We start from the raw sequence: 17062 nt of genomic DNA on the forward strand, positions 1-17062 counted from the left end.
TTGAGCTCATGAGTTGGAGACTAGCCTGAGCAAGAGCGAGACCCCATCTCTTTAAAAAAAAAAAAATAGCCAGGCATTGTGGTGGGCACCTGTAGTCCCAGCTACTTGGGAGGCTGAGGCAAGAGGACTGCTTGAGCCCAAGAGTTTGAGGTTGTTGTGAGCTGTGACACAATGGCACTCTACGGGGGGGCAAGAAAGTGAGGCTGTCTTAAAAAGGAAAAAAAAGACCGAGACTGGGCTCTAGGAAGCCTCCTCTGAGCATTGCCCACTCCTAGTACTTGGTCACTCTGTCCTCTGTTCCATGGTGCCCATTGTGGTCACTGTTATATCACTGACTGCCCTGCCTTACTGCAGTTTTTGATGCCTACAAACTCCTTGAGAGCAGGGGCTGTTATACCTCCAGGGATCTAGAGCCTAACGTTGCCTGGTATATTAGCAGATGCTCAGAAATGTTCATGGATGAACAGCTGAATTAATGAATGAATGAAACATAAATCTTTAAGTTTCAGGGCTTCTCCTGCACACCATCCTTGTGCTTCAGTATTTGTGTAAGAAAGTGCCCCCTGGTAAAGCAGTGCATTTCAAGGGCCAGAGCCTGTGTACGACACTGTATGTCAGTGTGTCTCTGCCTCTTAGTCTCTGGGGTCCTGTGTTCTCTTTGAGCATCATTCACATTACACTCCTGCTTCAACTCATTCCACAGAGCCTGCCACCCTTAGAAGAAAATCTAAACTCCTGACCTAACTTACAAGTCCCTGTACAAACTGGCCCAGTCTTCAGCCTTATCTTGTTGCAGGCACACCAGGCTCCTTACACTTCTCTGGAAGCTTTCCTGCCCCCAGGGCCTTTGCATCTGCTGCTCTGCTGGCAATACTTCTCCACCCCCAGCTCCACCTGGCAGGCTCCTTCTCATCCTTTCAGTGTCAGCTAAAACCACGTCCTCTAAACTGCGTTAAACTCCTCTGATGGAGCATTTCATAGTATCTTAGGTTTCTCCTATACCCTAATTGTAACTTACTGTGTATGTACATGACTCTGATTAATGCCTGTCTCACCTACAAGATGTAAACTCTGAAGATGGAACGAAGCCTGTTTTCCTCCATTCTGTATGCTCAGCACTCGGTGCCATGCCTAGCATTTAAGCACACAAATAAATTGGCAGTAATGAATGAATGAGTCTCTTTCTGTGCCTGTGTTTATGTCCCCTTCCCCAGGGTCTGCTGTGTACCAACACCTGGTACACAGCAGGTGCTTAATAAAACCGTGTGGAATAATGAATGGGAAAAAAAAATGAATGAATGCCTGCGTCCATCCCATTTCTCTTGGCCTTTGTACATCCCTTCTCTTAATCCTTCGGTCTGTTTATATAGAGCCTGTACGGAGTTTGTAGGTGTAACGTAGATTACATAGGTGTGTTATGGGCCCCTCTCCAGGAGTTGGGCTGGGCTGGGAGTCCCTCCCTCCCCTCCCCCGCCCCGCCCCCACATGCACACAGCAAAACATTAAAAAGAAAACATCTCAAAACTGCAAAAAACACCATGGCCCTCCCCCCTCCCCCTAAATCCCACAGAAAAATAAAACACGACGCTCCCTCACAAAGGCCCCCTCCCTTCCCTTCCCCCTCACTCGGGGTCCCTGCTTCGGAGGGTGGGGGGCGCTCCCCCACGCCCGAGGGCGGGGGCGGAGTGCGGGGGCAGGGCCAAGCAGTCTCTAGCGCGCTCACGGGGAAGAACGGGGGCGCCCCCGACCCGGCAGACTCGATGCACGCGCGCCCGCGCACGCGCCCCGGACACGCCCCCAAGCTCCCGGCGCCGCGCCCCTACACCGGCGTGGTTTTCCTGTTGAGCGTGTTGGTGTTGGAGGCGGCGGCCTCCTTGGCCAGGGTCCCGGGGGCAGGCGCGGAGGGTGCAGAGGGTGCAGGAGGCGCGGGCGCGGCAGGCGGCCCGGTGACCGTGACCGTCACACCTCCGCCGGCCTCCTTGGGGAAGGTGTTGTGCAGCGTGAGGAAGCCGGACGCCCCCCCGCGGTCCCGCTCTGCGCCCGCCCCGCCCCCACCGCCCCCTGCTGCACCGCCGTAGGCCCCTGCGCCGCCGCCGCCGGCCCCCGCCAGCCCCGCGGCCACGCTGCCCTTGGACGGGTCGCGGCTGAGCGTGTACATGGAGATGTCCGTAGAGGCGAAGCCCGGGCCCCCGGGGCCGCCGGGAGACGCGTCCCGCGACGGCGACGGCTCGCTGGAACGGGAGCTAGAGCGGGAGCGGCGGCGGTAGCGGAAGCGGTAACTGGGCAGACGGAGGATGGCCGAGGGGCCGCTCCCGCCACTGCCGCCCGCGCCCCCGCCGGCCTTGAGCAGGTCCGAGCGAGACTGGCAGTGCGCCTCGCGGCTTCGCTCGATGTAGATGTTGACAGCGAGCACGCCGATCACCTCTGCCAGGATGAACGACAGCCCGCCGAAGTAGAAGGACCAGCCGTACGAGTAGTGGTTTTTCTTCTCCTCGTCCCGCTTCGGGCCCGGCTCGCCCGCGTTGGCCGAGATGTACACAATCACGCCGATGATGTTGCTCAGGCCTGGGCGGGACGGTCAGACGGGAGCCTCGAGGCCACGCCCGGCCAGGACCCCATCCCCACCCCGCTGGTCTAAGATCCACCCCAGGGTGACCCAAGCCCCGCCCCGAATGGGCTAGACCCTATTCTGGATGGGCCAGGCCCCGGCCGGTCTAAGTTCCACTCCAAGTGGCCTGGGGAACCTGCAACCATGTTGCCTTCCATATCCCTGAGTGCAGCCCTCGCCTGACCAAATCCAAACTTCACAGAACCAATTTGGATTTGCTCAAAAAGCTGCATTCAAGGATCCTGAAGGCCACCTGTGGCCCCAAGACCACAGGTTCTCCAACCCTCCACTCCAAACTAGCCCAAGCCCCATCTCTGCTGGTCTAAACTCCCTCAGATGGTCTGGGATCCACTCTCGATTGGTGTAAACTCCAGACCCAGGTGGTCCAGGGCCGTCCTCAAACAGGCCAGACACCAGACTGGGCATCCAGAGTGTGGCTGGCTCAAGCCCTGACCTAGATGGTCAAAACTTTCTCAGCTAGTCCAGGCCCTGCCCTGCATAGTCTAGACCAAGCGTCCTCAAACTTTTTAAACAGGGGGCCAATTCACTGTCCCTCAGACCGTTGGAGGGCCGTACTATAGTTTAAAAAAAAACAAAACTATGAACAAATTTCTATGCACACTGCACATATCTTATTTTGAAGTAAAAAAACAAAACGGGAACAAATACAATTCACACCGCTTCGCGTGGCCCGCCGGCCGCAGTTTGAGGACGCTTGGCTCTAGACCCTGGCTGGCTCAAATAGTCCCACCTCAGATAGCCTAAACTCCACCCCCAGACAACCTAGGCCCCATCTCTGCTGCTCTAAACCCTGCCAGAGAGGGCCTAGGACCCACCCCAAGATGGTCTGGGCTCTACCTCTAATGGCCTAGGCTCCGCTCAGCTGAAACAGAACTCTCCCCAGGTGGTCCAGGCCCCACTCCTAGATGGCCTAAGCCCCACCCTCAGCTAGTCCAGGCCCTGCCCTGACTGGCTCAAAAGACACGCTTGATGGGATGGTTTCAGCCTGATTGGTCTAACTTTGTAACTGGATTTTCCTAAGGCCCCGCCCCACTGCACATGGCATAATCCCACTCTGATGCCCTGGGTCCTACCAATTGCTGATCTGAAGTCTCCGTTCATGATGTAATCCCAGCCTGGGTGTCTAGGCTAGATCCTCCCCTGCTGGTCTAAAATTTGCTCATCATAAATCAGGTCCCGCCCCCCTTCTGTCCTAGGCACCACCTCCGGGTCTAGGCCAGGCTCCTTCCCCGTCGTGCTTCCAGCTAGGCCTGCCTTTCAGGTCCTCTAAATCCCGCCCCAGCAGAACTAGAGCCATCCCAAAGCACACCCTGCTCTTTAAACAAGAGAATTCCTCCCTCTTCTCTGTATGCCACCCTTTCAAAAAAGCTCTGCCCCCTGGAATTTGCCCGTTCTATCCATTTAAAGTAGAAAGGGGATCTTACCCCTTAAAGATATACCCCTTGGGTCTTGAGTCCTAGCTCTGCTAGTCTAGGCCCTAGCTCTTGAGGCTCTGGTTTTGGTCCGCCTCTGCAATCAGCCAGGTTGATTCTCTGTGCCCTTAATACATAATCTCTTCCCCTCTGACTTTTCTGGCCCCTTCTTTGCTTAGCCTCTGGCACAGGCCCTCTCAGACTCCCTGGCTTGCCCCTTCTTGGAACCCCACAGTGTCTACGAGGACCCGCCCCTTACGGAAGTCTCCTCCCCCTTCGGCTTTCAAATCACTTTCTCCCTCTTCTAGCCCCGCCCCCCATGCCCAGCCCCGCCTCTAGAACCTCAAGACGCCTACTCAGTCTCTAGGTCCCGCCGCCTCTTTCAAGCTCCTCCCCTTCCGTCTCCAGGATTGCGGGCTTTAGAACCTGAGCTCGATTAAGCGCCGGACAGCTGTCTGTGCGAGTTCAGTCCTCTGAAGAGAGCGCGGAGACCGCACCTACCTTACCCAGCCCGTGGCGATGGAGCTGGGAAGAGCCTGGGAAGACTCCGGGCCCCAGGGGTTGCTCGGGACAGGGTCGCTTCGCAGAAAGACAGACACACACACATATGCTGCCCCCTCACTCTGCCTCTCACCTGCTGCCACAAACAGGATCCCGGCGCCCAGAATGATGTTCCTCTTAGACTTGTAGACGCGAGAGGCCGCCACGCACACACCCCCGAGCAGCAGCAGGATGGCGCTAAGGATGGGAAAGATGCTGGAGGCCCGGACAACTCCTGCAGGAGAGGAAGAAAAGGGGGGGAGAGAGCGAGGGGACGAGGCTGTCAGTCGCGGCCGCCTGCGCCCCTCTCTCTCCTTCCACGGTCCCGGGGCGCCTCCTGCCTACTCTGTCTCCGCTTCTTTTCCGCTAGTTCAGATTCTTTCCCATCTGGCTGTTTTGATTATTTTCATTCTTTGCCCCATTCTCTGTTTTTAAATTTTTTATCTTTTTTTCGGTCTTATCCCCCCCCCTTTTTTTAATTTGTCTTTGTTTTTCTTACTCCGACTATTTTTTTCCTCTCTCCTGGCATATTTTTCCCCTCTTTATTTCCCTAAATCACTCTCCCTGTTTTTCGCTCAACTTCTCTATCAATCCACTCCCTTTCTCTTCATTTCTTTCTCGCCCTTTTCTTTCTCTCTCCTGAGAATTTCTCCAGAGTCTTCTGTCTATCAACCCCCTTAATACCTCTCTGCACACCCCCACCTCTTCTGCCTCACTTCATCTATCTCCCTGGATCTCTTTACTCCTTGCCTGTCCCCCTCCTCTTTCTGCCTGGCTTCATCTATTTCTGAGTTTCTCTTCTCCTTCTCCTCCACCTCCTTTGTGATCCGGCCCATCTTATATTTCTGGGTCTCTCTCCTCCCCCCTCCCTTTTCTGCCCGGTTTAATTTATCTTCTAGGTTTCTCTTCCTCCCTCCCTCTCTCTTTGCTCTTCCCCTGCCGTTTAAGCCTGGGTTCATCTCCTTCTGGATTGCTCTCTCTCTTCCTCCCTCCCCCTTCTTCCTCCTTCTTCGTTCTCTTTCTCATTCATTCTCTCTCTGCAGTCCTTTCCACCCACCCGGCAAACCCCAGAAAACCAGGTTTTGCGATTTCTGAACCTGGCTAAGGCCGCAGCCAATCATCATTCAGGATTTGCCGCGTTCTCGGAGTAGCTACTAATCGCAACCCAGGCTTTCCCAGCCAGCTCTCGAGAGTGGCCAGCCCGGTTGCAGATTGCCCCCTTAGACCCAGGAAGCAATGGCCAATCCCAGCCCCAGAATCTACAACCAGTCACTACGCAGAGTTGCCGCGAGTGCCAAAGAGAACCAGGAGGCCAATCAGGACGCAGGATCGCCTCTCAGCCCGCCCCAAGGTGAGAGGAGGGGGCGGGAGAGAGACCACTGAGCCAATAGGCAGACAGAAGATCTCAGCATCTGGACTGGGATTGGCTAAGAAGCTAACTTCTTCGTGTCGATCCAAGTTCTGGGGTCCCAGGCCCTGTTCCGCCCCGCCCCCCACCCACCACCTCCCTCATCTGTCCCGGACCTTCACGTACGGAGTAGGTACTCCGCGCTATCATGGTCGTAGTCCGTGTCCTCCGGGAAATGATTGATCTTCACGCAGACACCTCTTTTCAATCCTGGAGGAGGAGGATGGTGTGGTGTGGGGACGATGTAGGGACTTCAGAGTTGGGGGCGGGGCAACCCCCAGTGGGAGAAGACCCTCTCCTTCCCCAAACCTCTTCTCTGTGATTATTAGGAGAAAAGACATCCTCCTGAGCCTATCTCGTGATCTGGGACAAACTTTCAACCTCTCTGGTCTCAGTTTCCCCACCTGTTTAAAAAATAAAAGGAAAAGAAAGAGGAAAAAGGCCCAAGGCTAACATTCTTCCAGCACCCACCACAAGGCCATAAGGACCTTTGCCTCTAACCTGGGGCTGAGTTACCTTACCAATTTGGGCTTCGACTTCCCTTGCTATAAGAAAAGTGGTCAACAAAGTAACCTTTCAGCTCTAAACTTGTTGAGAAGTCAAAGTGCGTGGGGAAACAGGGAAAGGGCTGAGGAGGGAGATGAGAACTACACTTCCCATGAGGCTCTGTGAAATCTTGAGCCCAACTGTAGATCAGCCCCAGTGGATCATGGGAGTTGTAGTCTCCTTAGTCCTGTATCGAGAGAGATTCCTAGTCTCTTTTGGCACTGTATGCTGAGGACTCCTCTGCAGAAAGATGCAGAGGCTGAAGCAAGCAAAAGCTAGAGAAGGCCTCGAGTAGCTTCTAAGGGTCATGAGTCTCATCTCCTTCCTCCTTTCCCAAACCCCTTCCTAAGGTCCTCATCCTATCTTTTCGTCTGTGGGGACAGTCTCTGTTTTACTACCTCTAGCACATCACTGGAGAAAATAAATATAAATCCAAATACAAAATATTTAGTTTCCTCAACTCTTTTTTTTTTTTTTTTTTTTGGTAGAGACAGAGTCTCACTTTATGGCCCTTGGTAGAGTGCCATGGCATCACAGCTCACAGCAACCTCCAACTCCTGGGCTTAAGCGATTCTCTTGCCTCAGCCTCCCGAGTAGCTGGGACTACAGGCGCCCGCCACAACGCCCGGCTATTTTTTGGTTGCAGTTTGGCCGGGGCCGGATTTGAACCCGCCACCCTCGGTATATGGGGCCGGCACCTCACCAATTAAGCCACAGGCACAGCCCAGTTTCCTCAACTCTTAAAGCTCCCTCCAATCCCAGGCCTTTGCCCCTTCTGTGGATCATTGCACTCACATTCTTTGCTGATGTGATACTTACCCTGCAGTGGGCAGCTCAGGGGACACCTTCTTGAGGAAGCTTTCCCTAGATACACACACATACACCACACCACACTACACATACACGCACACCTCCCACCAGAGTTGGTCAGTTTCATGTCCTGGGGTGCCCTTTAGGACATGCATCAGGTTGATTTATGATCTTCTTTGTCCTCAGCAAGCTGGTAGTTCCTCTCTGCGTCCCTAGCATTGCCCGGTAGGAGACCTGGCACACAGGAGGCCTCAAGAGATGGATGTTGAATGAATGAATGAAATAATGAATGAATGTAAGGGTAGCAGGAGGGGAGATTGGAAGCAGACCATGAGAGGAAAAAGGAAAGCAAGGGAAAGAATGGAGACAAAGGAGAGAAATGGGAAGAATGACCAAAAGGCAGTGAGTAAAACCACTAACATCTAACAAGTGTCATATCTACTTTCAGGTAGATTAACTAATAACATAATCTACTTTCAGGTAGATTAACTCTTTCAATGCTCTCAAGACCACGAACAGATAGTGTTGTTGGTGTCATCTGGTGGCCAAATTTTAGATTTTAGAGTGTCTCCACTTCCTTATTCTGGGCTCTTGCTGGCACTATGTAGGCCAACTTACTTCTATAAAAGCGGATGATAGGACCCACCTCACAGAGTTGTTAGGAGGATTGGATCCAGGTAGAGATTTAACACTTTGCCTAGAACACAAAGTCTCAATTGATAGTAGTCATACAGGATACCCATTCCCCAGATATAGAAACTGAGGCCCAGAAAGAATTCATCTATTCACAACTGATGGCTGATGAAAGCAGAACCCAATATACATCATGAGTGTAAGCAACTGGGCTGATCACCACTGTGATACCAGCATCTATAACAATGCCTGACACAAACTAAATGCTTCATAAGTATTTTTGATGAAAGAATGACTCAATGGGCCAAGAAGCACAAGAAAAGATGCTCAACATTACTAATCACTAGGAAAGTGCAATCAAAACCACAATGAGATACCATCTTATACCCATTAGGATGGCTACTATTTTAAAAAAACAGAAAATAAAATAATAAATGTTGGCAAGGATGTGGAGAAATTGGAACTCTGTGCACTGTTGGTAGGAATGATGCAATGTCTATGTAAAACATCAGGGGTGGCACCTCAAAAAAAATTAAAAATAGAACTACTGTATGATCCAGCAATTCCACTACTGGGGATACACCCAAAAGAGAATGCCTGTGTTTTGTTTGTTTGTTTGTTTGTTTGCAGTTTTGGCTGGGGCAGAGCTTGAACCTACCACCCCTCGGTATATGGGGCCGGCGCCCTACTTCTTGAGCCACAGGCACGGCCCAAAGAGAATGCCTGTTGACAGAGAAATGGATAAAACAAAATGTGGTCTAGGGTGGCGTCTGTGGCTCAGTCAGTAAGGCGCCGGCCCCATATACCAAGGGTGGCGGGTTCAAACTCAGCCTGGGCTGAACTGCAACCAAAAAAAAAAAAAAAAGCCGGGTATTGTGGCAGGCGCCTGTAGTCCCAGGTACTCAGGAGGCTGAGGCAGGAGAATCGCTTAAGCCCAGGAGTTGGGGGTTGCTGTGAGCTGTGTGAGGCCACGGCACTCTACCGAGGGCCATAAAGTGAGACCCTGTCTAAGGAAAAAAAAAAACAAAAACAAAATGTGGTCTATACATTTTGGTCTAATATTCTGTCTATATACATTTTGACATTCCCTTCCTTTTAAAGGCTGAATATATGTATTCATATGAATATTTGTATATTCAGCCTTTAAAAGGAAGGGAATTGTGACACATGCTATAACATAGGTAAACCTTGAGGACATTATACTAAGTGAAACAATCCCACAACAAAAAGACAAATACTATATGATTCCTATGAGATACCTGGAATAGTCAAATTTATAGAAAGTAGAATGGCATTTGCCAGGGATGGAAGTGGTGGTGGGGATAATGCAGGGTTGTTTGTTGGGTACAGCTGCACAACAATGTGAGTACACTTCACATCACTGAAGTGCATTCTTAAAAAAGATTAAGGTGGTAAATTTATGTTTTATGTAATTTACCACAATTTTTTAAAAGAATGAGTGGGCCAGGCACAATGGCTCAGACCTGTAATCTTAGCACACTGGGAGGTCAAAGAGGAAGGATCTTTTGAGCTCAAGAGTTGGAGACCAGCTTGGGCAAGAGTGAGATCTGAGGCTTGGAGCTCATAGCACAGTGGTTACAGTGCCAGCCACACACACTGAGGCTGGAGGGTTCGAACCTGGCCCAGGCCAGCTAAGAAACAATGGCAACTGCAACAACAACAACAACAAAATAGCTGGGCGTTGTGGCGGGTACCTGTAGTCCCAGCTACTTGGGAGACTGAGGCAAGAGAATCGCTTAAGCCCAGGAGTTGGAGGTTGCTGTGAGCTGTGATGCCATGGCACCCTATCCAAGGCAACATAGTGAGACTCTGTTTCATAAAAAAAGAAAAGAAAAAAGAGTGAGACACTGTCTCCACTAAAAATAGAAAAGTTATCTGGGTGTCATGGTGGGCACCTGTAGTCCCAGCTACCCAGGAGTCTGAGGCAGAAGGATCACTTGAACCCAGGAGTCTGAGGTTGCTGTGAGCTATGAAGCCATAGCACTCTAACCTGGACAGCAGAGTGAAACTCTATCTCAAATTAAAAAGAGAAAAAGAAAGAATGAATGAATGAATATCCAAATCCCAAATGCAAACTCTTATCCATGTGCACTTCCATCATGGTGCAATAGGTAAGATTGTGGGCTCAAGTTCCCTGCTTTCTTCAGTGGGATCATAGTAACTTCTCTTAGAACATCAGTGATAATTAAATGAGATTGAGTATGTAAACCACACAGCACACAGAATTTCTCAACAGTTTAGGGGCGGCAGAAAGAATGATAACTAGCACTGACTGAGAACTAACTGTGCACCAGGCATTGCGCTAAGCATATGATGGGTAGTTAATTAGCTCACTCAATCCTTAGGGCAAACCCTGGGGGATAGACAGTCAAGTGTAATAACTGCCTTTACCATGAGGAAACTGAGATACCGAGTTGAAGAAATTGCCCAATCTGATATAGAGGGAAAGTCGTGGGGAGGAGGCTGGAGCGCAGCTCTGTTTGGAAGGTCAGCGCCTATAAGACAGAGGAGTGTGCTGTGGCTATGGTGGTTACTTGAGCAGGGGCTCCAGAATCAAATGCTCTGGACTCATATCCCAGTGCTGTCACTTCCCAGCTGTGGTGTGTCTCTGAGACTCTGCTTCCTCACTGGGGAAAATGACTTTTGTAGGGTTTCAATGAGATTTCAATGGATGTTAAAATCCCACAAAATATGGGATAATTATGCCCCACACCACTACTGATTGGGCAAGGAGCTTTTTACATACAAGGATGGTGATGAGTCTTTCTGGACAGGTGAGGGTCAGGGGGCAGCTTGGTTTTTCAGCCAGGACACTGCAAACTGGGTTCTAGCCCCTCACACACTGGTGGCCCAGGCTGAGTCACTTCCCCTTTCTGCCCATGAGCTTCCTGCTAATAATACCTTCCCCCTGGCACAATTGTGAGGATTCAGTGAGATAATAAGGCAGGCAGAGTGCTTAGCACAGGGGCTTTGTGCAGTCAGCACTGATAAATAGCACCTTGGTCCCAGATTCCTGAGTCCTGAGAGAGAACCTAGAAGGCAGCTGAAGTCCCTGAGGAGGGACTGTAAGCTGAGCTATCCCATGTGGATGCCACCAGCCCCGAGTGGCTCCAGAGCTCTTGAAACATGGCAATTGAGATGTTCTGTGAGGGTAAAATATGCCCCAGATTTCAGGCTCAGAATGGAAAAAAAAAAAAGAAAGAAAGAAAGAAAAAGAGTGTGTGTGAGAGAGAGAGAGAGAGAGAGAGAGAGAGAATGTATCATATTTCATTAATAATTTTTATATTGATTACACATTCAAATGATAATATTTGGGGATCATGAGTTAAAGAAAATATATGGTCAAATTCACCTGTTTCTTTTTCTCTATTTTAATGCAGCAACTATAAAAATTTTCATTGTCTATGTGGCTCAGGTTATATTTCTATTGGGCGATGCTGGGCAGGGGCCAGGACTTCTGGATTATCAGGGAGGAAGGCTCAGGGCTTGGTCACCTGAATTCCTAACAAGAAGAACAAGAACACAGTAGCAGAAGCAACAACAAAATATGAAGAATATAATCCAGGCCCCAACTCTGGGTTTGCAAACCTTTTAAAGGCTTTGCCTGTATTAACTCCTCAAATCCCTCCTTGACCCTGGGAGTTAGGGGCAATTGTGATCCTCATTTTCCCGATGGTGGAAATGAGGCTCAGAGAGGTTTACAATATGGCCAGAGGTCACCCTACTAGACGAGGCACACAGGAGCTACACCCAGTTCCAGGAGCTACACTCAATCTGTCTTATTCTTGGGGTTTGCATCTCAGTCATCACATTCAACTGCATTTCGCAGAGAGACACTCCACCAGGAGATGGAGATTGAGCCCAGGAATTCCCAGGAACATGGTGACTTCAGGAGGCCATGGCTCAGGGGGTCTAGTTTCTATACTTTTGGAAGCCTGCTGGGATGAAAGTGAGTGGAAAAAGTACAGGCCAGCATTCAAATCCAGACCCTACTGCACATTAGCTGTGTGACCTTGGGCAAGTTACTTCACTTCTCGGAGACTTAGCTTCTTCTAGAAGATGAGAGTAATTATAGTACCTACTTTGAAGGATTATTGTGAGTATTCAGTGACAAATGAATGACGATTACAGGGACAATAAAGTCAGTCTTCATTTCTCCCTTCCTGAAACATTCATTTCCTCTGGCTTCCAGGTCACCCCTTCACCTGGTTTGCCCCAAACCTGTGGTTACCCCTTTCTCAACTCCCTTTGGTGGCTTCTCTCATCTCCCTCCACGGTGAACCAAACCGGCTCAGGCTTCAGCCCTGCAACTACTTGTTTTTGTTTGTTTCTGTCTCCTCCTGTAAGTGACTGTGTCCACTCAGATGCCAATGACCCTTGAATTTATGTCCTTAGTCCAGATCCTTCCCCGAACGATCACCTCACATATCATATCTCCCCCCAGGTCCGCAAACTATGACCTGAAGGCCAAATCCAGGTAAGAATGAGTGTTCTCGGTTTTAAATGACTGAGAAAATATCAAAGAAGATGACAATTTCATGGCATGTGAAAATGACATGAAATTCAAATTTCAGGGTCTATAAATGAAGTTCACTTAAAACACAGCCACTTTCACTCACTTACATATTATCTCTGGCTGCTTTCCTAGGTAGTTGTGACAACAACTAAATGCTTCACAAAGCACCCTGAAATATTTACTACATGGCACTGTGTGGGCCTCTTCACTCTGCTGACTCCTGTCCTTGGGTTATCTCTTAAAAGGCATCTTAAGTTTAACATGTCTAAAACTGAGCCCATGATGGCTGGGCACAATGGCTTATGCCTGTAATCCTAGCACTCTGGGAGACCAAGACTCAGGAGTTCAAGACCAGACTGAGCAAGAGTGAGGCCCCATCTCTACTAAAATCAGCTGGGCATCATGGCATCTATAGTCCAGGCTACTCAGGAGGCTGAGGTAGGAGGATCACTTGAGCCCAAGAGTTAGAAGTTGCTGCAAGCTAGGCTGAGACCATGGCCCAGAGTGAGAAGACTCTGCCTCAAAAAAATAAGCTAAAGGTGGCGACTGTAGCTCAAGCAGCTAAGGGGCCAGCCACATACACCAGAGCTGGTGGGTTTGAATCCAGCCTAGGCCTGCCAAACAATGACAACTACAACCAAAAAATAGCCGGGCATTGTGGCAAGTGCCTGTAGTCCCAGCTACTAGGGGGGCTGAGGCAAGAGAATCGCTTACACCCAAGAGTTTGAGGTTGCTGTGAGCTGTGATGCCGCAGCACTCTACCAAAGGCAACATGGTGAGACTTTGTCTCAAAAACAAAACAAAACAAAAAGCTAAAAATAAAACAGTAAAACTGAACCCATGACATCTCTCCTGAATTATAAACTTAATAAGAGAATATAAAAGGAATAAAGTAGGGAAACACATTCTATTATATTAATTGAAGTTGCCTAATAAAAATAAAATCTATTGTTAAAACTAGCCGGGTGTTGTGGGGAGTGCCTATAGTCCCAGCTACTCAGGAGACTGAGGAAAGGGGATTGCTTGAGTTCAAGAGTTTGAGGTTGCTGTGAGCTATGATGACGCCACAGCTCGCTACCCAGGGTGATAAAGTAAGCCTCTGTCTCAAAATTTTAAAAAATCCATTATTAAGAAAATAAAATAAATATAACAAAATACATTTTCCATGTTGTGAATGGCTTCCCCTCCTCTCAGGAGCTAAGGCCAAAGCATTAGAGTGGTGATTCTCAACTAGAGGCAATTTTATTCCCCAAAAGACAGTTGACAATGCTTAGAGATAATTTGCAATTTTGGTTGCCACAACTGGGAAGGGTGCTGCTGGCATCTAGAGTTCAAGGATGCTGTTCAATGTTCTACAAGGCACAGGACAGCCTCCACTGCACAGAAGTGTCTATCCCAAAATGTCAACAGTGCTAAGGTTGAGAAACCCTGATCTGAAGACACCCCTGAGTCTTCTCTCTCATATCCCACAACTACTCCATCAGCAATTTCTGTCCACAGTAGCGCCAAAATAGTCAAACCACTTCCCAAACTCTATTGCTCCCAACCAAAATGAATCTTCTGTTGTCTCATTTGCCTTCTCCTCAGTCATTTCCCAATACAGTTACAAAAGCCATCCTATTCAAATTTAAATCAGCACATGTGACTCCTCCACTCAAGAACCTTCAACGGCTCCCATCACAGGGTGTGAAGCAAAATCCTTTCCAGGATATATAAGAACTTGTGAGAGCTGGACCCCATTACTTCTTTGATTGTATCTTCCATGACGTTTCTCCAGCCCTGTCACCCACTCTGCCCCAGCCACACCAGCCTCCCATGGGTGGTCAAACACATGGGTACACTCTCACCTCGGGGCCTTTGCATCAGCATTTCCACAACCTAAAGTACTTTCCTCTGGCTATCTACATGTCTTCACCTCTCACTCCTTTTACATGTCCTCTCAAATGTCACCTGCTCTATGATGCTTTTCCTACTTTTCCTAGTCTCCTCATCTGCTTCCCGCACACACCCACCACACTTCCCCCTCCCCTCCTCTACTTCTTTTCCTCCTTAGCACTCAGTCCTATCTACCCCTCTAAATTATTTATTTATTTATTTATCTCCATGATCATCTGTCTCTCCCTTTAGAGGATAAGACAGTTAAAGACAGGGGTATTTGTCTGGTTGGGCTTTTTTCCCATTGAATCCAAAACAATGCCTGCCACTCAGGCAAACTCAATAAAAACTGGCTGTTGAATGAATGAATGCATGAATGAATGAATGGTATTCTTACTATATGCCACACACTGTCCTAAGGAGGTGGTGATGCACTCCCCAGACGTAGCTCTGTGCCTGGTGCTTGGTGAATGGACATGAGCTCAGACATCCATGGGAGGAAGAAAGCAACATGATGAGAGAGGTGAGGGGTGTGTGAGGCAACGGGGAGGAGAGGTGACTGCAGAGAAATGGGGACCCCACCTTCGCCTGATCTGAAGAAGTGCTGCTCAGATGCAGCATGTTGCGGTCAGTGTCAGTGTTGTCAGAGCTTTTGACAGCTCAAAAGAAGCCAGAAGTTGGATCTATAATGTGACATTTCCCTATTTTTAAATGTTGGCAATGGATTCAGATTTTGGTTTCAGTTTTAAACACACCACATTTGCCGGACAGAGGGCATCTGCAAATCCCCCCATCAGACCTGGATTCTCCTCTTGGATCTGCCCCTTTCACAGCTGGGCGGCCTTGGGCTAGTGGCTTAACCTCTCTGAGCCTCAGTTTCCTCATCCCCAACAGGAATGTGGCACCCACCTCCTAGGATTAAAGGAGATAATGTTCCTGGCTTGTCGTGAGTGCTCAGCAAAACAGAGGAGGAAGGGACAGGAGAAAAAGAGGGGGATGAAAAAGAAGTGAAGAGAGTTGGGTCTTTGGTGCAGGGCCGGAGAACATGGCAGAGGGCATTGTGAGCCCCACTCCTTCGCATCCAGATGGGAGGTACCTGTCGGGAGGTACTAGTTACACAGGGCACAGATGAGCCTAGGACTTCTGCTTCCCAGCCCAGCCCCTGTGACAAGCTGGGAAAAGTGTTGATGCCGAGAGTGGGCGGGTAAGGGAACTGGGGAGAAAGAGGGCAGGAGTCTAGGAGAAGTGGGGGAAGACACAGAGAGGTCCATCTGGGAGAGAGAGAAAACAGAAGGGAGGGAAAGAGGAAGATGGAGCTTGGAAGACGTGGGGAGTGGGGGGTCAGGGCAGAGCAGGCTTAGGGTCAAGCAATGAGGCCTGGAAGGGGTTAAGAAGCAGAAGGCGTGAGTAAAGACGGAGGGGGAAAAAGAAGACGGGGGCGTGGGGGTGAGGGGGTGCTGATGGGGAGACACAAAACCCAAGGAGGGAAAACAAGGAGGGGAAAGAGGGAAAGTGAATGGGGTGAGAGAAGGCATGAAGTTTCAGAGAGAGGAAGGGGCCACGAGTGGGGTGAGAGAGGCAGGGAAATCCCGAGGACTAGGCGGCACGTGGGGAAGGAAGAAGCCACCGGCAGGGCTTGGAGGAGATGGAGGGGTGGCTGGGAGGGCAGCAGGGAAAAAAACAACTCCAAGGGGGAAGGAGAAAGGGCAGAGGGCAGAGGGAAGGGATGAGGCAGAGGCGGGTTGCCCGCCTGGAGAGAGAAAAGAGGGGCGATGGAAGAAGCGGGCGAGGGGATACGACACCCGCGGGGCGCAGCGGCGGGGCGCCCAGCAGGGGGCCAGGATGCACCCTGGGGTTGAAAGGGAGCTGGGGGCACGAGGTGGACGCAGCAAGGGGACCTCCGGCCGACGAGGGGGACACGGACGGAGGCTCCAGGGGAATAAGGAGATGCAGGACCTAGAAGCTCCGCGTCTTCTGCGGGGACGCGAGGCTGGGGGCCTTCCCGCGCCCTACCTTCCAGGCAGCAGATCCTCCAGAGCCCCGAGTGCGTGAGGCCGCCGGGGTCCTTCTTCTCCGAGGAGCCGCCGCTGCCGCCGCCGCGGTGGGGGGGCCCGTCGTCGCGGCCGTGAGGTTGGTGGTATTGCAGATGAAGGCGCGCGTGTAGAGCCAGTAGTCGGTGCTGATGGCGATGGTCATGAGGCCGAAGGCGGCGAAAGCGCCCACCGTGGTCAGCAGCACCTGCACGCCCTTCTCGCACCACAGGCCCCTCTCCTCGTTCCAGCGCTTCAGCGACTCCAGGCTTGACCACGGGCAGCCGGGGGGCCGCGGGCCACCACCGGGGCAGCGGGGGCGGGGCCGTGCCGGCGGCTGGGGGGGGTCACAGCGCAGGCGGAAGCGGGGGCCCGGGGCCAGCGGAGCTGGGGAGGGGTCGGCGGGCGGGAGACGGCTCGGGGGCGGGGGTCAGAGCGCGGCCATGGTCGGCGGCTGGCGGGGGGTGGGGGGGCAGGAGCGAGAGGGCGGGTTAGACCAGAAGGCGCAGGGACCTCCGCGTCCCAGCTCCCGCCCCCGCCAGCACAAACTCTGCCTGGTGGAAGGAACTCCTTCCACGAGGATCCCAACTGAGAGCCTTCCTCTGAACACCCCCCATCTCTCTGATGTCACTAGGAGAACCC

The 17062-nt window shown here is 51.0% G+C and overlaps 1 protein-coding gene across 1 annotated transcript; it reads right to left on the reverse strand.

The window, feature by feature from the left end:
• Positions 1-858: 858 nt before the first annotated feature.
• CACNG8 (calcium voltage-gated channel auxiliary subunit gamma 8) lies at positions 859-16850 on the reverse strand (the record flags this gene model as incomplete). The annotated part of the gene is given in 5 exon segments (XM_053606122.1): positions 859-2565; positions 4676-4816; positions 6116-6199; positions 16404-16511; positions 16514-16850. Coding segments are annotated over 5 exon segments (1416 nt in total), but the record flags the coding sequence as incomplete, so codon positions are not given.
• Positions 16851-17062: the final 212 nt, after the last annotated feature.

This window comes from Nycticebus coucang, chromosome 10, assembly GCF_027406575.1.
Source record: "Nycticebus coucang isolate mNycCou1 chromosome 10, mNycCou1.pri, whole genome shotgun sequence".
Lineage (NCBI taxonomy): Eukaryota > Metazoa > Chordata > Mammalia > Primates > Lorisidae > Nycticebus > Nycticebus coucang.